The sequence below is a fragment of the Embiotoca jacksoni genome, unplaced genomic scaffold (genome assembly GCF_022577435.1).
Source record: "Embiotoca jacksoni isolate LCO1_2020_lvr unplaced genomic scaffold, fEmbJac1.0.p SCAF_58, whole genome shotgun sequence".
Classification (NCBI taxonomy): Eukaryota; Metazoa; Chordata; class Actinopteri; family Embiotocidae; genus Embiotoca; species Embiotoca jacksoni.
The window spans coordinates 1,248,049-1,268,592 of record NW_027185412.1 but is presented as its reverse complement, the minus strand read 5'-3'; the positions used below and the strand labels follow the sequence as shown (position 1 = coordinate 1,268,592).

At 45.7% G+C, this 20,544-nt stretch overlaps 3 protein-coding genes across 3 annotated transcripts; 2 read left to right on the top strand and 1 right to left on the bottom strand.

Moving 5' to 3' along the window:
* The first annotated feature begins 156 nt into the window (after positions 1 to 156).
* On the top strand, positions 157 to 18,848 carry arrb1 (arrestin, beta 1). The gene is made up of 16 exons (XM_069173195.1): positions 157 to 409; positions 7,130 to 7,160; positions 7,649 to 7,709; positions 8,013 to 8,057; positions 8,551 to 8,747; positions 8,887 to 8,946; positions 9,049 to 9,116; positions 9,322 to 9,457; positions 9,937 to 10,021; positions 10,108 to 10,180; positions 10,322 to 10,459; positions 10,555 to 10,638; positions 12,276 to 12,299; positions 12,448 to 12,518; positions 15,188 to 15,236; positions 16,250 to 18,848. The coding sequence occupies exons 1-16, from the start codon at positions 390 to 392 to the stop codon at positions 16,356 to 16,358; spliced, it is 1,251 nt and encodes a 416-aa protein (XP_069029296.1). The 5' UTR covers positions 157 to 389; the 3' UTR covers positions 16,359 to 18,848.
* On the top strand, positions 1,280 to 7,123 carry LOC138212702 (uncharacterized). The gene is made up of 3 exons (XM_069173197.1): positions 1,280 to 1,307; positions 1,811 to 5,671; positions 5,708 to 7,123. The coding sequence occupies exons 1-2, from the start codon at positions 1,280 to 1,282 to the stop codon at positions 2,842 to 2,844; spliced, it is 1,062 nt and encodes a 353-aa protein (XP_069029298.1). The 3' UTR covers positions 2,845 to 5,671; positions 5,708 to 7,123.
* Positions 18,849 to 19,208: 360 nt separating the features above from the next.
* LOC138212701 (olfactory receptor 52L1-like) lies at positions 19,209 to 20,252 on the bottom strand. Its single transcript, XM_069173196.1, has one exon. The coding sequence runs from the start codon at positions 20,250 to 20,252 to the stop codon at positions 19,275 to 19,277; it is 978 nt and encodes a 325-aa protein (XP_069029297.1). The 3' UTR covers positions 19,209 to 19,274.
* Positions 20,253 to 20,544: the final 292 nt, after the last annotated feature.

The following is a 20,544-nucleotide window of genomic DNA, read 5'->3' as shown; positions in this document are numbered from 1 at the left end:
CAGCTGGACACAAAGACAACGTGTCCTCCGGGTGTCTCATGTTTTAACACATCTCACTGCTAATGAGTCTGACAGGAGGAAGAGACATCGGCAGGCAGCGAGGGGGAGGGGGAGTTAAAGAGGAGGAGGAAGAGGAGGAGCAGAGTGCTGGGCTCAGTCGCTCCGTCGTACACTCGCAGCTCAGATGGAGGTTTTTCCTCCCGCTGAGGAGAATCTGACGGCATGACGACGGCCTCCTGAGAGAGAGAGAGAGAGATACAGAGAGAGAGACAGAGAGAGAGACACATCCTCCCCTCAGTTTCCACGGTGACGGCATCCCTCCATCCTCCTCTTTCATCTTCATCATCATCTCTCCGTCTGGCTGCTGTCAGCTCGTCGGCATCGTCAGGATGGGAGATAAAGGAACCAGGTAAGATTGAATGTGTGTGTGGGGGGGGGGGGGCAGTAACACCCTGATAAATGTGTTCGTGGTTCGTTCATGTCGGTTCCTCACAGAACCGTTTAGAGGAAGTATGTCTGTGTGTGTGTGTGTGTGTGTCTGTGTGTGTGTGTGTGTGTCTGTGTGTGTGTGTCTGTCTGTGTGTGTGTGTGTGTGTGTGTGTGTGTGTGTGTGTGTCTGTGTGTGTGTGTGTGTGTGTGTGTGTGTGTGTGTGTCTGTGTGTGTGTGTCTGTCTGTGTGTGTGTGTGTGTGTGTGTGTGTGTGTGTGTGTCTGTGTGTGTGTGTCTGTCTGTGTGTGTGTGTGTGTGTGTGTGTGTGTGTGTGTGTGTGTGTGTGTGTGGGGTAACATTACATAACACCGTGTCAAAACCTCCAGCCGTGTGACGTCTCTGCGACATGACTCTTTTTGTTTTTGAACGTTACTTTTGTGCATCTCTGACTTTTATTTTGACAGTCATGACTGACAGGAAGCGTGGCGGGAGAAGGGGGGTGAAAAATGTAATCAGTTACTCTCTCGAAAAGTAATCCGATTACTTGTGAGAGTTTGAGGAAGCGCTTCGCTGGCTTCCTGCATTGTGTGACGTGTTGTTGTTGTCAGATGATATTATAATATATATTATTATTATTAGATAATTTAATTCACATCGATGTTGTTGATGAAGACGAGATCAAATTCAAACACCAGCGTCATAAAGTCAAACTGGAACCATTTATTTTATTTTCTGTTCAGATTCATATTTTATAAAGTCTCCTCGTTGTTTTGATAATCAGTTCATCTGCTGATTTTCTGGAGTCCTCAGATTTTTCTGATCTGATACCAGAAAAGTTTTTATCTGAAAAATGATTTTTCTTGATTCGGACACAGAGAGTAAAAAGGTACAATAATTAATTAAATATGAAATGTGCTGCAGAAGAAGCATAACAAATATTTTATTTATCTTTTATTAATCGGCTTTCAGCTCTTCCATCAGAAAATGAAAAAAAACCCGGTGTTGAACTGACAAGTTCATTTTTTAAAGCGTCTTGATTCTTGATTCTTTAGTTTATTAAAGTCAGAATCAGTCAAAATAAAACAGCTGTGATATTCAGATGTTAGAACTCCTGATTATTGATCTGATTAATCCTTTAGTCTATAAAACTGAAGACGATGTCGTCAAATATTATGTTTTGACCAAAAAACTAAAATATTCATTTTACAATCAAATCGGACCGCCCGACTTCCTGCTGTCACATGACTTCCTCTTTGCAGCCACTAGAGGGCGCTTCACAATAAGAGGCTGAGCTGCTGCTCTAACAATGAATCATAAGAAAACGAATTAAATCAGCCAGTCAGCAGGTTTATAAAACGTTTCAGTGTCGTGTGTCTCTGAGCGTCCGGAACGTCCTCTTCCTCCTGGACCATCCTCTTCCTCTCGGACCGTCCCTTCCTCTTCCTCTCGGACCGTCCCCTTCCTCCTGGACCGTCCTCTTCCTCTTTCTCTCGGACCGTCCTCTTTCTCTCGGACCGTCCTCTTCCTCTCGGAACGTCCTCTTCCTCTCAGACCGTCCTCTTCCTCCTGGACCGTCCTCTTCCCCCTGGACCGTCCTCTTCCTCTCGGACCGTCCCTTCCTCTTCCTCTCGGACCGTCCTCTTCCTCTCAGACCGTCCTCTTCCTCCTGGACCGTCCTCTTCCCCTTCCTCTCGGAACGTCCTCTTCCTCTCAGACCGTCCTCTTCCTCCTGGACCGTCCTCTTCCTCCTGGACCGTCCTCTTCCTCTCGGACCGTCCCTTCCTCTTCCTCTCGGACCGTCCCCTTCCTCTCGGAACGTCCTCTTCCTCTCAGACCGTCCTCTTCCTCTCAGACCGTCCTCTTCCTCCTGGACCGTCCTCTTCCTCTTCCTCCTGGACCGTCCTCTTCCTCTCGGACCGTCCCTTCCTCTTCCTCTCGGACCGTCCCCTTCCTCTCGGAACGTCCTCTTCCTCTCAGACCGTCCTCTTCCTCTCAGACCGTCCTCTTCCTCCTGGACCGTCCTCTTCCTCTCGGACCGTCCTCTTTCTCTCGGACCGTCCCCTTCCTCTCGGACCGTCCCCTTCCTCTCGGAACGTCCTCTTCCTCTCAGACTGTCCTCTTCCTCCTGGACTGTCCTCTTCCTCTCGGACCGTCCTCTTCCTATCGGACCGTCCCCTTCCTCTCGGAACGTCCTCTTCCTCTCGGACCGTCCTCTTCCTATCGGACCGTCCCCTTCCTCTCGGAACGTCCTCTTCCTCTCGGACCGTCCTCTTCCTCTCGGAACATCCTCTTCCTCTCGGACCGTCTCAGGTCTGTGAGTCCAGGATCAGACCTCCAGGTTTCCTCTGGATGAAGCTGAACGAAGCCACGAGGCCTCGAAGACGTTCTGAGAGGAGGAAACAACAGAATGAATAATTCATGCTCTGAATTTATTCTGTTTTCTCTTCACTCTCAGAGGATCTCAGACTGAAATCTGAGGTTTTATTGTTCACGTCTTCAGGAAATTATGTTTAGTATGCAACTAATGTTCAAATATGTTCAAAGGAAATCCAACAGTCCGGCTGTCAGACGGCATTTAGATCCCAGAATCTTTTGTCCACCGACACAGAACCGGTTCTGTTCTGGTCCTGAATCATTTTAGAACCGTTAGACTCCACATGAAGGATTTGGTTCTTATTGGGATGCAGTGAAACACGGAGATGCAGTGAAACACTGAGATGCAGTGAAACACGGAGGTGCAGTGAAACACGGAGGTGCAGTGAAACACTGAGATGCAGTGGAACACTGAGATGCAGTGAAACACTGAGATGCAGTGAAACACGGAGGTGCAGTGAAACACGGAGGTGCAGTGAAACACGGAGGTGCAGTGAAACGCAGAGATGCAGTGAAACACTGAGATGCAGTGAAACACGGAGGTGCAGTGAAACACGGAGGTGCAGTGAAACACTGAGATGCAGTGAAACACGGAGGTGCAGTGAAACGCAGAGATGCAGTGGAACACTGAGATGCAGTGAAACACGGAGGTGCAGTGAAACACGGAGGTGCAGTGAAACACGGAGGTGCAGTGAAACGCAGAGATGCAGTGAAACACGGAGGTGCAGTGAAACACGGAGGTGCAGTGAAACGCAGAGATGCAGTGAAACACTGAGATGCAGTGAAACACAGAGATGTAGTAAACTCTGTGCGCTGTATATCGAGGCAATCTTAGACCCCTGTACAGTTGTGTACACAGTTGCTGTGTTTCTGTATGTTTCTGTGTGTGTGTGTGTGTGTGTGTGTTCGGGCTCAATGATCTGAGTGTGTTGTGTCAGGAGAATATTAATGAGTTAGAGGGATCAGTCAGACATACAGAGCAGCTCCTCTACAAACACATCCAGCCTCATCTCCAGCTACCAGCTCCTTTAATGCTTCAACTTTATTAGATTTATTTTATGATTCCCAACATCATTACAGCAGCTGTCGTTTGGTTTCTGATTAGTTCTTTATTTCCTCTGTGATTCATTTCTAATTATTGTTTTCCTGAGGTGAAGCGGCTGTTTCTTTATGTACAATTTTTGTCTTTCCTCATTTCACACATCAACTGGCAGGATATAAAAAGTAAAAGCTTCACTTTTACCCGCGAACACAAAGAACTCTGCTTCCTGATTCACTGTTAATGAGCGCAGCTGTTTCATTTTAAGGATGAAGAGGGATGAAAGATTTGGACATCCGTCACAGGACAGATCTTTTCTCCCTCCGCTTCCTGTCATCTCTTTTCATAATAAAAGCGTAAAATCATCAGAGAGGAGTCTGAAAGTCTGTGAGCATCTCTGGGAGGCCAACATCAGCATACTAACATGCTCACAGTTTATCTATTTATGTATCTATTTAAATGTATGGAGGAACAAAAACAACAACAATTTATGTTTCAATAAATTCACCAAAAAATGATTTAAAAAAATGTTAATGAATTGATCAAATGTACCTAAATTTATATTTCTGTTTTAAAGTTGACTCCATGACACACTTTGATTTACTGCCTGTAAAATATATAATAATACAGAAACAAATAAAAATATCGAAGTACCATTTGATGAATTAATTAATGTACATTTATTTTGAATTGCTTGTTTTTGATTTTGGCAGGTTTGGTACTCCATAATTGTCATTAAAAAAATAAATCGACAAAATGAAATATATTCTATGAAACAATCCGTATATACGATATAAACATACAGTACAGGAAAATAAATTATAACAGGAATGGAAAACCAGCCGAGAACAGATTTGGGCTTTTATCGCCTGCCGTTTGTTTTCTGAATGTCTCTACGTCTCCTATAAACCTGATTTAAAGCTGCTGTAGTGAAGCTGTCAGCAGGACGTGAGATCAGCAGCTCTGATGAACGTCGGACTCTGAACATCAAACTAAGTGGAGCGATTTTAAACCTGAATGTGGCAGTTTGCCAGAGAAAAACATTTCAGGCCCAAAGACACGTTTTTTTTTTTAATCCAGATATGGTGTCGGCTCTGATGAGGCGTTCAGGTGTCTGTTCTAATGGTGTCGGCTCTGATGAGGCGTTCAGGTGTCTGTTCTGATGGTGTCGGCTCTGATGAGGCGTTCAGGTGTCTGTTCTAATGGTGTCGGCTCTGGTGAGGCGTTCAGGTGTCTGTTCTGATGTTGTCGGCTCTGATGAGGCGTTCAGGTGTCTGTTCTGATGGTGTCGGCTCTGATGAGGCATTCAGGTGTCTGTTCTAATGGTGTCGGCTCTGGTGAGGCGTTCAGGTGTCTGTTCTAATGGTGTCGGCTCTGGTGAGGCGTTCAGATGTCTGTTCTGATGTTGTCGGCTCTGATGAGGCGTTCAGGTGTCTGTTCTAATGGTGTCGGCTCTGATGAGGCGTTCAGGTGTCTGTTCTGATGGTGTCGGCTCTGATGAGGCGTTCAGGTGTCTGTTCTAATGGTGTCGGCTCTGGTGAGGCGTTCAGATGTCTGTTCTGATGTTGTCGGCTCTGATGAGGCGTTCAGGTGTCTGTTCTAATGGTGTCGGCTCTGATGAGGCGTTCAGGTGTCTGTTCTGATGGTGTCGGCTCTGATGAGGCGTTCAGGTGTCTGTTCTAATGGTGTCGGCTCTGGTGAGGCGTTCAGGTGTCTGTTCTGATGTTGTCGGCTCTGATGAGGCGTTCAGGTGTCTGTTCTGATGGTGTCGGCTCTGATGAGGCATTCAGGTGTCTGTTCTAATGGTGTCGGCTCTGGTGAGGCGTTCAGGTGTCCTAATGGTGTCGGCTCTGGTGAGGCGTTCAGATGTCTGTTCTGATGTTGTCGGCTCTGATGAGGCGTTCAGGTGTCTGTTCTGAAGGTGTCGGTTCTGGTGAGGCGTTCAGGTGTCTGTTCTGATGGTGTCGGCTCTGATGAGGCGTTCAGGTGTCTGTTCTGATGGTGTCGGCTCTGATGAGGCGTTCAGGTGTCTGTTCTGATGGTGTCGGCTCTGATGAGGCGTTCAGGTGTCTGTTCTAATGGTGTCGGCTCTGATGAGGCATTCAGGTGTCTGTTCTAATGGTGTCAGCTCTGGTGAGGCTTTCAGGTGTCTGTTCTGATGTTGTCGGTTCTGGTGAGGCGTTCAGGTGTCTGTTCTGATGTTGTCGGTTCTGGTGAGGCGTTCAGGTGTCTGTTCTGAAGGTGTCGGTTCTGGTGAGGCGTTCAGGTGTCTGTTCTAATGGTGTCGGTTCTGGTGAGGCGTTCAGGTGTCTGTTCTAATGGTGTCGGTTCTGGTGAGGCGTTCAGGTGTCTGTTCTGAAGGTGTCGGTTCTGGTGAGGCGTTCAGGTGTCTGTTCTGAAGGTGTCGGTTCTGGTGAGGCGTTCAGGTGTCTGTTCTAATGGTGTCGGTTCTGGTGAGGCGTTCAGGTGTCTGTTCTGAAGGTGTCGGTTCTGGTGAGGCGTTCAGGTGTCTGTTCTGAAAGTGTCGGCTCTGGTGAGGCGTTCAGGTGTCGGTGGGAGTCTCTGTGCTGCAGTCTCGGTATCCGGGGAGTCTTCAGTCGCTGACACATCAGTCAGGTATTGATCGTTGTTGTGTCAGAGCGGATCGATCCGATGAACGGAGCAGCTCACAGCCAACTGCTCGTGCCAACAGAAGTCCATGTAAAAAACGTGGAATTTTAGATGTGTGGAAGGAGAACATCGGTGTGGATAAAAGCTGTTTCTGTCCAGGGGAGGTCTTGTTTCTCCATGTGCACTAAAAATAAATCAAATAAAACCTCGTTAATCTGCCGTTTTGTTTCCAGCAGCTCGGTTTGATTTGTGATCTGAGATTGCAGAGCTGCTGCGTGTTCAAACTTTAATTGGACTAATTGCAGAGATGATGGCGAGCAGAGAGCGAGCTCCCGGGAGCCCCGGCGGTTCCGGTAACAATGGCGTCCGTTCAGGAGGAAGCTGAAAGCTAATGGAGCCGCGGCAGCTAATTTATGACAACATTAACACACAGAGGAGGGCGGGGCTACTCATGTCAGGCAGCATTAGAGATCCAGGGAGGAAGCTGCAGATGATGATGATGATGATGAAGATGATGACTGTCAGCATGTGATTTGTTGTTTCCTGTTTGTAGGTTTTAGAGTGAAAAACTTCTGAAACTTGAAGTGAAGTCTCGTTTCCACCAAAAGTTGCTGAAAGTTTTAGTTCCAGGAACTTTAGAGCTTTAAAATGGATCTGACCTGCTTCTGTCTGTTTCAGAGTGTTCAAGAAAGCCAGTCCCAATGGAAAGGTGAGTCCTCCTCCTCCTCCTCCTCCTCCTCCTCCTCTTCGTGTTTGACCTGCTCAACATCTGCCTCTGAAGAAAAGTGTTAGCGTGAACTAATGTGGAAATCTACAAGACAGGAAGCAAACAAACAAATCTGCACTCAAATTCAAGAGCGCTCAGCTGTGTGGACGCCGGCGTCTCCAGTCCGTTTCCATGGAAACAAGTTGTTAATGAACCAAAACTAAACTCCGTATCAAACGAATGCAGCTAAAGTTTATCAGAGCTGATCTTGTTTGATAATTAATAAAAATATCTGGTAGTTTTCTTTTTCAATTCGATGTTGGATCCTCAGAAGTTTAAATACCAACATGAAACAGGAAGTGTTCAAATCTGTCAAAATGTCAATCTTTGTTTTCAAAGAAACGTGTGTATTCAACGTCCTACTTGTGGCGATGAAGTCATTTCTGCTGCAACATTTGTTATGAACATGAATTAATGTGTTTCCTCCTCAGCTCACCGTCTATCTGGGGAAGAGAGACTTCGTGGACCACGTGGACCTCGTCGAGCCCGTCGGTGAGATCACGTTCTCCAATTCAGGAACATCTTTCCACGTTCATCTTCATCGCTGCAGGACGTCACTGCAGATCTTCAGATCTTCAAATCTTCAGATCTTCAGATCTTCAGATTTTCATGTCTTCAGACCTTCATATCTTCAGACCTTCATATCTTCAGATCTTCATATCTTCAGATCTTCAGATTTTCAGATCTTTAGATCTTCACATCTTCATATCTTCAGATCTGCAGATCTTCAGGCTGAGTTTAGTTCAGTTTCGTTGGTTTCTGGCTGCGTTGACTTCGTTTTCTTTCTTCTTGCAGACGGTGTCGTTCTGATCGACCCAGAGTACCTGAAGGAGAGGAAAGGTGAGAAACCTGTTCAGCTTCATGGAAATAAATCATAAAAAAGCCAGAACTAAACAACAATATCAACAACAACAAAAACAATAACAGATAGTTGTTTTATTGACTGCTACATTTTTTATCTAGAGATCAATGTTTTCGTGCAGTATCCTTTCAAAATATGAAAAAACTGCTCGCTGTTTTGGTGTCTGAAGAAAGTTATCTAGGAATTAAGTTGCCAAAGCAAACATTGAAAAAGAAGTAAATCTGACATTCAGTCACATAGAAATGTATTTTTTTTTTTAGCTCTCGTACCTCGTTAATCATCTCAGAACAACTCAGATTAATCTCAGGAATTTCAGCCGCCATCTAACGGATGGTTTTGTTAAAACGTCGCTGCAACATTTGTTGTAAAAATCAGGCGTCCCTCATGGAAGCGTCCCGGAGTCTCGCTTCTTCCCATCAAACCTAATAAAGATCTGGATTTAAAGATGGCGTCCTGTTTTCTGCTCCTCAGTGTTCGTGACGCTGACGTGTGCGTTCCGTTACGGCCGCGAGGATCTGGACGTCCTCGGGTTGACGTTTCGGAAGGACCTGTTCGTGGCCAACGTGCAGGCGTTTCCTCCGCTGCCCGAAGAGAAGAAGAGTCTGACTCGTCTTCAGGAACGCCTCATTAAAAAACTGGGAGAGCACGCCCACCCGTTCACCTTCGAGGTACCGAGGCCGGTGGCGGATCCGTCCGTCACGGTTTTAACCAGAACTTCTTCATGGCTCATTATTTCTTGTTTTAGAGTCCTGCGACCGACCGGAGGACTCAGCAGTTTGTCTAAACGTTTCCTTCCTGTGTTTTCAGATTCCTCTGAACCTGCCGTGCTCCGTCACCCTGCAGCCGGGACCCGAAGACACCGGCAAGGTAGACAAACGTTCGCTTCCTCGACCGCATCGGTAACAAACGCTCTCAGATGAAATGTACCGCGAGACGTGGACGTCACGTCCTGCTGTCGTGTGTCTGCAGGCCTGCGGAGTCGACTTTGAGGTGAAAGCTTTCTGTGCAGAAAACGTTGAAGAAAAGATCCACAAAAGGTAAAAGTGAGTCGGCTGCAGAATGAACAGATGAATTATGAATGCAGGTTCAACCAGCGGTGCATTAACAGCTTCCTGCAGACACGCAGCTCAACAACCGCAGACCGATCCAGAGCGACGCCAACACCTCCTGTACACAGGGGGTGTACGAGTGTTGAACAGTGAATTACTGTTGTTGTTGTTGTTGTTGTTGTTGTTGTTGCAGGAATTCGGTGCGGCTCGTCATCAGGAAGGTCCAGTACGCTCCGGAGAAACCAGGTCCTCAGCCGACCGCAGAGACCACCAGACAGTTCCTGATGTCGGACAAACCTCTGCACCTGGAGGCCTCTCTGGACAAGGAGGTAACACACACACACACACACACACACACACACACACACACACACACACACACACACACACACACACACACACCTGAACACAGTAACTGACAGCAAACTTCACTCCTGTGAGACTTTTCTCAACAAAGTTGGATTCAACATTTAAAGAACAAGATGGAGGATTTCTGTTTGTGTTCAGTTTCAACCAAAGACTGTTTTTAAGAGTTCGTAGCTTCAGGTCTGAAAAATGGTTCCGATGCAGAAGTTTCCTTCTTCAACACCGAGATAACTGATGGACACATTTTATTCACTTTGGATTTGATGAGAGAAGTTGAATGGGAGTCTATGGAGCCGGAGGCTTTTTGGAGCCGACCTCTAGTGGCACTCGCTGGTATTGCAGCTGAAGACACTTCTGGATCGGAACCATTTTACAGTGAGTGTCTTAACCTCCTGGTCATGTGACCTCTGGATGTCTGTAAGGTTCTCTGTCTCCGTCTCAGATTTATTACCACGGAGAACCCATCAGCGTCAACGTCCACGTCACCAACAACACCAACAAGACGGTGAAGAAGATGAAGATCTCAGGTACTCCGGAGCTCCGCCTCCTCCCGCCTGTTGTGTTTGTGCGGCCGCTGCTTCGTGTCATTCAACGCCGACTCGTGTTTCCGCAGTGCGACAGTATGCCGACATCTGCCTGTTCAACACGGCTCAGTACAAATGTCCCGTCGCCACCGAAGAGTCGGAGTGAGTTTCAACAAACGGAGGACGAAGAGTTTGGAGCATGTTTCAGGAGCAGTTCTGTCATTTTTAAACAGTTGGATTTCAAATGAAAGAAAGAAAACGATGAGGTTTGTGTTCCTGCTGTAAATGTTTTCCTGTCTTCAGCGACGTCGTGGCTCCCAGCTCCACTTTCTGCAAAGTCTTCACGCTGACGCCGTTCCTGGCCAACAACCGAGAGAAGCGCGGCCTGGCGCTGGACGGGAAGCTGAAGCACGAGGACACCAACCTGGCCTCCAGCACGCTGTGAGTCCGTCGACGCCTTCACTGCCCGCCGGGAGCGTGGGACCAACTCACGTCACGGACGTCACGTCTGACGGGGTGTTTTCTGTCCCGAGCAGGTTGAGAGACGGAGCCAACCGGGAGATCCTCGGCATCATCGTGTCCTACAAAGTCAAAGTGAAGCTGGTGGTGTCGCGAGGCGGGTCGGTGCTCCGTCTTCACCTCAAAACCTCTTCAGCTCTAAAGTCCAACTGACGTTCAGCTTTATATTTACGAGGAGTTTATTGTGAACTTTTGGGACAGATGGACGATGTTGGTCCTCGATTTTCGTACGTTATCCGTGACTTCCTTTATCGCGTTGGGACTTCACACGTTACTCTCTGACTTCGTAGATTAAAGACTCAAAGAAAATAAAGCAGAGCAGCAAGAAGCAATGACCTTCATAAAGCAACAACCTTCATGAAGTCTTTTGATCAACACGTTAGCGTGACCGAAGGTACGTGAACGTTTGTGATGTCACTGAGGACCTGAAACTGGAGCAGAGAAATCTTCAACTCGCTCGCCTCCAGCCGAGTGTTCCTGAGCCCATGCAGTGATTTCCACTCCAGAATAGTGTGTTTTGAATACAGTGCTGCCTGAGGGCCCGAAGATCACCACCATCCAATATTGGTTTCCAGCCTCATCATGTTGGAGAAGCCCGTTGCCATGGCGCCACAGTTCAGGTGGTTTGTGTTCTCTGGGTTTCAACAGACGCAGCAACAGACAGGAAACTGAAACAAAGTGACAAAGAGGGAAGAAGAAGAGCAGAATGACTAAATACAGCAGGGAGGGAAGGACAGCGAGGGACAGGTGGAACTAATCAGGGGGCGGGGCCAACAATTATACAGAGGACAGGAAGTGAAACGAGTAATTTCAAAGCAGAAAACCAGAACAGAACCTCAGGAGGTCCTAGTAGAACTCGGTGTTGACAATCGGACTCTGAAACCCAGCTGGTGTCTCCTGACTTGACGCTTTCTTCGGTCTCAGACAGTGAAGCTCCGCCCCTCTTGAAACGTGATGTCATCAGAACATCTCGCCGCTTCATGGCCGTAGACTTTCTGAACATTTCAACGGTCTCTGTTGACCGTTTACAGAGTTTGACATCAAATCTGATGTTTCTGCTCCAGTTTCAGGTTTCCATGGTGACATCATGACCAGCGGTCACGTTAACATTGATGTTGATCAATAACTCTGAATACGTTCTGATGAAGGTTGTCGATCCTCCGTGTGCAGCACTGTGATGCATTCAGGAACACTCTGAACTAATGATCGACACTCACATGTTACTTTGTTATTCAAATCACGACCAAAAAAATACTTCATCTTATGAAAAGATGAAAACCTGCAGAATCATCACAGAATATATTTTCTTACACAAACATTCAGAAGGATTGAAGTTTCAGTTGGACTTTAAAGCTCAGTTTTAGTATTAATGTTTCTGTTCCTGCTGATCATCGCTGCAGATCAACTTTTAATCCGACATTTGTTGCATTTCTTCGTCTCTAGAATAAATATTCTGAAACAGAATGATTTATATGTATAAATTATAATTTCCTTCAAGTGAAAAAGTGACAAACAGTTTCTAGAAATAAACATAAATGATGTAGTAGTTTTACTTCTGAAGTGTTGCAGCTCCAGTTGCTCCTCTGCAGTGATGATTATGAAACGTTGTCCTGATGAAAGTGAAGCTCTTTGAACGATGACTGAGGTCTTGCAGGCGCTGTGACAGTTAATGATGACATCAGCAGAAATGAGCGGGAACGCCGCGACGCTGAAGCTGTTTAATGTTCTTTGATTTCAGGCTCCTCGGAGATCTGGCAGCGAGGTAACCTTTCATGTCTGTCATTGATGAAAACACTGATACAACGCTGAGATTCACAAAGGTCACCCGAACATCTCACCATTTAATGAAGCTGGGGATTGTGGGTGTTTCTTTTACGAGCCGTGATACACCGCAGTGATTTGTTTTTCAGTGACGTCTCCGTGGAGCTGCCCTTCACGTTAATGCACCCGAAGCCGTTGGAAGAATCCATCTACAGAGACGGTGAGTCGTGTTGACAACATGTTTACTTCCTGTTTCTCTTAATGGGAAACTCTGTCTAATGTAACGTCTTCACTCTAGTTTATGTTCACGCGCCTGATTGGACAGAAAGAATGCAGCTTTATAAAAGCACCACAGAAACCTTCTCAATGGAAATATAGAATTATAATTGAATTTCATCTAATATGTAATATAATGTAGTTTCTACTTGTTATAGTTCTATTAAATGACCCATTTGGTGAAGTCGGGTCTCTTTTGGTCCTTTTTGGTCGCTCCGAGCACCCGTACCGTAACACCACGGATAGTCACGCACTTACAATCCTAGCGGAGGCTAGCTGGACCGGTTTGGTTTGAACACATGACACGGAGCTAAAATGTTAAAAACACATGAGTCCATGGATATCTTTGTTCATCAGATATCTTTGTTCATCAGATATCTTGGTTCATCTGATATCTTTGTTCATTACATATCTTTGTTCATCAGATATCTTTGATCATCAGATATCTTTGTTCATCAGATATCTTTGTTCCAACCAGACTGAGCTAGCTGAGCAGTTTAGTGTTTCTATGTTCTGTATTTATTCAGTTGGAGACTAGAAATCCTCTCTGTTGCTAGGTGGTTGTTAAGGGTCGGACTACTTCCTGGAGTAGTAAACATTGCATACGTTACATAAGAGCCCACTGATTGTTTTCCAGTTGTTAGTCATACCCCATGTGTTGCCATGGTAACAGAGATTGTACATATTTAACTGACATATACAGTGGGTACGGAAAGTATTCAGACCCCTTTACATTTTTCACTCTTTGTTTCATTGCAGCCATTTGCTAAAATCAAAAAAGTTCATTTTATTTCTCATTAATGTACACTCAGCACCCCATCTTGACAGAAAAAAACAGAAATGTAGAAATTTGTTCAAATTTATTAAAAAAGAAAAACTGAAATATCACATGGTCATAAGTATTCAGACCCTTTGCTGTGACACTCATATTTAACTCACATGCTGTCCATTTCTTCTGATCCTCCTTGAGATGGTTCTACTCCTTCATTGGAGTCCAGCTGTGTTTAATTAAACTGATTGGACTTGATTAGGAAAGGCACACACCTGTCTATATAAGACCTTACAGCTCACAGTGCATGTCAGAGCAAATGAGAATCATGAGGTCGAAGGAACTGTCCAAGGAGCTCAGAGACAGAATTGTGGCAAGGCACAGATCTGGCCGAGGTTACAAAATAATGTCTGCAGCACTCAAGGTTCCTAAGAGCACAGTGGCCTCCATAATCCTTAAATGGAAGAAGTTTGGGACGACCAGAACTCTTCCTAGACCTGGCCGTCCAGCCAAACTGAGCAATCGTGGGAGAAGAGCCTTGGTGAGAGAGGTAAAGAAGAACCCAAAGATCACTGTGGCTGAGCTCCAGAGATGCAGTAGGGAGATGGGAGAAAGTTCCACAAAGTCAACTATCACTGCAGCCCTCCACCAGTCGGGGCTTTATGGCAGAGTGGCCCGACGGAAGCCTCTCCTCAGTGCAAGACATATGAAAGCCCGCATAGAGTTTGCCAAAAAACACATGAAGGACTCCCAGACTATGAGAAATAAGATTCTCTGGTCTGATGAGACCAAGATTGAACTTTTTGGTGTTAATTCTAAGCGGTATGTGTGGAGAAAACCAGGCACTGCTCATCACCTGCCCAATACAATCCCAACAGTGAAACATGGTGGTGGCAGCATCATGCTATGGGGGTGTTTTTCAGCTGCAGGGACAGGACGACCGGTTGCAATTGAAGGACAGATGAATGCGGCCAAGTACAGAGATATTCTGGAAGAAAACCTCTTCCAGAGTGCTCTGGACCTCAGACTGGGCCGAAGGTTCACCTTCCAACAAGACAATGACCCGAAGCACACAGCTAAAATAACAAAGGAGTGGCTTCAGAACAACTCTGTGACCATTCTTGACTGGCCCGGCCAGAGCCCTGACCTAAACCCAATTGAGCATCTCTGGAGAGACCTGAAAATGGCTGTCCACCAACGTTCACCATCCAACCTGACGGAACTGGAGAGGATCTGCAAGGAAGAATGGCAGAGGATCCCCAAATCCAGGTGTGAAAAGCTTGTTGCATCATTCCCAAGAAGACTCATGGCTGTACGAGCTCAAAAGGGTGCTTCTACTCAATACTGAGCAAAGGGTCTGAATACTTATGACCATGTGATATTTCAGTTTTTCTTTTTTAATAAATTTGCACAAATTTCTACATTTCTGTTTTTTTTCTGTCAAGATGGGGTGCTGAGTGTACATTAATGAGAAATAAAATGAACTTTTTTGACTTTAGCAAATGGCTGCAATGAAACAAAGAGTGAAACATTTAAAGGGGTCTGAATACTTTCTGTACCCACTGTATATTATATCCCCATGTTGAATTTGATGTCAGCAACACGTCTCTATAAAGTTGTTACAGGATCATGTTCACCAGTTACATCACTTATTCTTTTAACAAAACTCTGTAAACGTTTGGCAACTGAGGAGACCAGTTGTTGGGAGTTTTGAAAGTGAAATGTGGTCCTGTTCCTAGAAACGCAGGTTGTAATCAGGTCATTTTTCTCTGATTGTTTGTGCCTGTTGTTGTTGTCTGTCCGTGATGCGTTCGCTGTCTAACCGGCCTCTCCGTCTCTCTCAGCTCCAGATGAAGCTCCGATCGACACAAACCTCATCGAGTTTGACACGCAGTAAGCAGCCGTCCTCTTGTCTGTCTTCCTGTCCCTCCCTCCTCATCGAACCACCTCGCCGCTGCCTCTCCCCCGCGCTCTGATTGGCTGTGCTGCGGTTTACGGCCTCGTCGATACCCCTGACAGCAGAGCGGGTTTCCTCTGAAACATTAGCCATGATGGACTCGTCTCCTGAGCTTCGGCCTTAATGCGTCTTAATGCCCGCTGCAGGAAATGGGCTGTAAACTGGAAACTCATTGTGCCGTCAGCAGAGAACGAACGCTGTCAGCCGACAAACCGCAACTCTGCATTTTACTGATTATCAGTCCAGGCTTCGGAAAACAAAGAGGAATTTATTAAGAAACAGAGCGAGATTTAGAGACATTTATTTTTGTTGTATTATATCCAGAGAGATGAAGTAATAAAGCAGGACTATTTCCAGCTGGTGTTGTATTTCAGTGCTGCTGATAATTGATGCTTTTTCTCTGAGTGCAGTTCATTTTTTTAAACGGTTGTTAACGGGAGCGTCCAGCAGCGTGAGGAGTATTTCGCCTTTTTTTCTTTTTTTCTGTTGAGCACCGAACGTTCGCCGTTTTTTACAAGTCGCTCAGAGTTGAAAACAGGTTCCACTTTGGATAAAAAGCTGCAATTTTTAGCCAGCTGTCCAATCACAAGAAAGGAGGGGCGGGACAAAGACCTGATGTCATATTTATTACTTTATCAGGTAGTGCTGCATTTTTCTTTCTCAACTCGCAAATTTTACTGATTGCCCACAATTCTAGGCAAAAAACTCACTTAAAACTCACATTACATCGTCATTTTTCTGAAAATCTACCACAAAATCAAAACTTTGATCGCAACAATCACAAAAAACTCCCTGGAGTGACTTTAAGACACATTTACTGCCATTTTAATTTAAATGACTGAATTACATTTCATATTTTAGTCCTTTAAAACTGATGTTAATGGAGGTTGTTTGGTTGAAGCAGAGTTCCTACCTACAAAATTAACTCCCCAAACCCTCCCTCTCTCAGCGACGATGACATCATCTTCGAAGACTTCGCCCGGCAGCGGCTGATCGGGGCGAACGATAAGGACGAGGAGGAGGAGCCGGTGGACTCCCCCAAACTCGATGACAGATAAAGGCGACGAGCGTCATCGCCGCCGCTGTCGTCGCCTCGCTGCTGTTTGTAGTCTGGAGCTCACGGAGGTCACCTTTAGGTCAAACCACAGTCTGGACACCCTTCAAACACTCGGTACCGTGTTCGTGTGCTCATCCATGTTCGTCCTCTCTCCGCGTCCCGCCGGGGTTCAAACACCGAGAACATCAGCTGAGGTTTCCGACGGAGCAGCTCCTTCGTCACAACTCGGACTCGTCGTGCGACAGCTGCTAGCATGCCTCTTCGTTCTTCGTGTTTCCGTTTAGGGACCGAACAGGAGTACCGTTGTGTTGAGATTAGTTTCGATGTTTTCGTATCAGAGGGTCCTCGTAAACAACAACACTGCCAACTTTGGTTGATCTGGAACCGCCCGAGCTTCGACGTGGACGTCTGCTGACGGAGGTTTTTGTTTCCTGACGTCAGTTTGTAGGAAGAAGCTGCAGAAGCGAAGAGCGGGACGTCCCGAGCCACCGAGAAGATATTAAACTGTCAGAGAGCCGCCAGTCAGCCGGGAGGAACCGCTGGCCTCGTTTGCATGAAATCCATCAATACTTTATATGATTTATTAATGTCATGAATTATCAACCTTTACAGAAGATGAGCCCTGATTTTACAACATATTAGTGTTTGTGATGTTGGTCGTTTTTCAAATCATCGTTGGTTTCCGTCCTGCTGCTGGTTTTACTTCATTTCTGTGAAAATCAAAGAGAACGACTCGGCCTTCAGAGTTTTACAAGTCAAACTCGACCTGTGAGTCGGTTCCACAGGAGAGAAGAGTCATCTGACATCAACAAACTGGGATCTATCTGATAAATAAGATTTAAAGCAGCATGGTGGAATTTTCTTAACTTAAACAACATGACGTTCTCAGAGAGGCTGCAGCACCATCAACAGGATTCACTTGTGTGGGAGTTAAGCTGTGGTGATATACTGAGGTAGATAATAATGGAAACAGGTCCTTGAATTTGGTTACAGTACTATCGGATAGACATCTACTGTAATTATTGAGTTGAAACAATTAATCAGTTGAATTATTACTCAATTAATCTTTGGGAATTTCTGAGAGAAAAAAAAGAAAAAAGCCCTTCCTGGTTTCTGTCCTGTGACTATAAACTGAATATTGTTGGACAACACAAGAACTTTAAAAACAATTTGGGAAATTTTAACTGTAGATGTTTTGTCGAAGAAACGTTAATAAATTAATGAAAAAAAAACGGATTAATAATTGAATCGAGCTTTCGTTGAAGCCCCGCTGTTTCTGCTTTTCTTTTTTTTCATAAACGACTGACAGGTGTCGGTAGCAAAACTGACGAACGCTAACAACCGACGTCTAATGTCTGATCAAGTTCACTGGTATTGATCTATTCTTTGTTCAGATAATTCCTTATTTAATTAGACCGAGTTCTTGTCCAGCTGCTTGTGTTTAGATAATGAAATATTTGACGATTTTATTTACCGACATTTTTTTTTATTGTATTACAAATTTTGTCTTTGCAACTCTGGGATGGACTAGCGACATGTCCAGGTTGTACCTTGAAGTCAAATGAAGAAGATATGGGCTAGGTTAGGCTCCGCCCACCTGTCAGTCTTCACAGGATATAGTGTGAATAAATAATGGATAGATCGATGTGTTAGCATCGAAAACTCGGCGTTGTATCGGCACTACTGAAACTTTTCAAACATTATTCCATCAGCCAGTTTAAAAAGAACGACACTAAATGTGTCTTGTTCAGATGCTGAAACAAACTGTTAACCGATTTATTTGCAGTATTATTTGGTACAAAGGAATTAAGAGTTGTTTAAAACATCAACACGTTTGAGCCCTATTGTTGCATTTTCACTGACAACTCTCGCGTGTTTGATGTGTCCTTAAACACACCACCAGGGAGAGTCACTGTGTTCACTCAACACGTTCTCACATGATGGTGACATGTAATAAACTTCAAGGGTGGATTTTATACCTGTTGGACAATTCCCATTGAAATAAAGTAGAACTTGTGTCTGTGTCTAATATAATAGATGATTTGTTAAATGATCAGCAGGGATGTAAAGAGGATGTTAATAATTAACAGACAAAGAAAAAGCTAAAAAAAAAAAAATCACCAGTTCTGTTCTGAATGATCAAACATTAATGTTCAGTTTTAGGACACATGACACGATAAATACAACGTTTAATTCATGAACTTTTATTTTATAAAATTAATTATGAAATTCAAAGTAAAACTGGTGAACAGAGTCATTGTGCAGATGTGTTATCAGTACCGCGTGTGTGTGTGTGTGTGTGTGTGTGTACACCTGTACCTAAAACACTGAATGAACTGTTGTATGTTTTTTCATTGTAATGTGACATTAACAAGATAAAGATCAAAAACACCCCAAAATATCTATTATTCCAGTTTCCTTTTATTTTGACAGGGCCAGAAGGAAGCTTGTATTTTCCAGTGCATCTTTATTAAAAAGGACGTTTGTGGCATCCTCGGTGTGTTCTGGCTTCATGAACCTTTTGACGGAAATGGAACAAAACTGTTGAAACAGTCGTGACTTCTCGGCTCGTGTTTTTTTAAGGCTGATGTAGGTTTCGAAATGTAAACCCGTAAAAAACACAATACACTATTTTGACATTAATGTTGATCCAAATATTTAGTTTGAAACAGCTCATAGCCTGAAAATGGAAAAACTAAATGATTGAGATTGCCAATGCAGCTGCTAAGAAAGGACACAACATTATAAATGAGTGATGAATATTCTACAGAGAAAGAAGGACCCCGATCCCGTGTACCTGCTGAGTCACTGGTTGCTATGGTGGTCGGGGGGCCGAAGGAAGGGGGGGCACCAACTGAGGAGCCTTTGAAGAATTTCTAACCGATTGTTAATCTGCAGTAAAAGATGAGACCGTTCGTTACGTAGCTGGAGAAACTTTCACGCCGATTATTGTCTTTGCTCTGAATTTAAAAATCCTCAGAAAGCCGTTACGAATTTCTTTGGTGCGTAAGCCGTAGACGATGGGGTTGACCGTGGCCGGGAGCAGAATGTACATCAGCCCCATGAAGGTGTTGACGTCGGTCGGGATGGGGATGTTCAGGTTGTGGGACAGGAAGGTCACGCTGCCCACCAGGTAGAAACACATCATGACGATCAGGTGCGTGCCGCAGGTGTGAAAAGCTTTCCTGCGGTCTTCGCCTGCCGCTCGCAGGACGACGCTCAGGATCTTCGTGTAGGAGAGGAAGATGACGGGAATGTCCACGCCGACGAAGCAGATGATCACAGCGAGGCCCGCCGCGCTGCTCTGACCGGTGCTGCCACACGCCAGGCTGACCAGCGCCATGTGGTCGCAGTAGCAATGCTGGATGGAGTTGGACCCGCAGAACCGCAGCGAACCCGCCAAACCCACCAGCGTCGCCATGATGGAGATGCTGCGCACCGACGTGAAGAGCAGCACCTTCGCCAGCATGGAGGAGTCCATGATTTCCGTGTAACGCAGCGGCCTGCAGATGGCCACGTAGCGGTCCAACGCCATCGCCAGCAGCAGCGTCGACTCCAGCGAGGACAGGAAGTGAGCGAAGAACATCTGAGTCAGGCAGCCGGCCAACGAGATCTCGTTCCGGTCGAGCAGGAGGCCGAGCAGCATGTTGGGGACGATGGCCGTCACCACGAGGATGTCGACGACACAGAGCGCGCAGACGAGGAGGTACATGGGGCTGTGCAGGCTCTCCACCCGGCGCACCACCTGCACCAGCAGGGAGTTTCCAAGCAACACCAGCAAGTAGGAGGCGGAGAACGGCAGTGCCAGCAGCCGCCGGTGTTTCTGCAGCTCGGGGAAACCTCTGAACACGAAGGTGCTGTGGGAGAAGTTCCTGTCCAGAGAAGACTCCAACATGGCGCCGGTTTCAACTGCGGCCAAACAGAAACGTTCAACGACCAAGATCAATGAAACGAAGAAGAACGGAAGCTGTTATTTAACATCTGCAGCAGGACGGACGGACGCCAGCGTCCACCAGTTGTTTACGTGTGGAACAAGTTGTGCATTCACCAAAACTATTAAACAAATTCAGTTCTCAGGAACTTAAAAACAAATTGCAGACATTTCTCAGCTAAAAGTCCAACTGTTACAACAAGCAGTGATCTGCTGAACCTCCAACCTGCCGCCGAGTCAACCACGCCTGATCCGG

Coding starts and splice junctions, on each gene's coding strand:
- LOC138212701 (XM_069173196.1), bottom strand. CDS start 20,252: ATGTTGGAGTCTTCTCTGGACAGGAACTTCTCCCACAGCACCTTCGTG.
- arrb1 (XM_069173195.1), top strand. CDS start 390: ATGGGAGATAAAGGAACCAG. Junction 10,639..12,275: donor CTGGTGGTGTCGCGAGGCGG/GTCGGTGCTCCG, acceptor CTTTGATTTCAG/GCTCCTCGGAGATCTGGCAG. Junction 15,237..16,249: donor CTCATCGAGTTTGACACGCA/GTAAGCAGCCGT, acceptor TCCCTCTCTCAG/CGACGATGACATCATCTTCG.
- LOC138212702 (XM_069173197.1), top strand. CDS start 1,280: ATGATTTTTCTTGATTCGGACACAGAGA. Junction 1,308..1,810: donor TCTTGATTCGGACACAGAGA/GTAAAAAGGTAC, acceptor TGTGTCTCTGAG/CGTCCGGAACGTCCTCTTCC.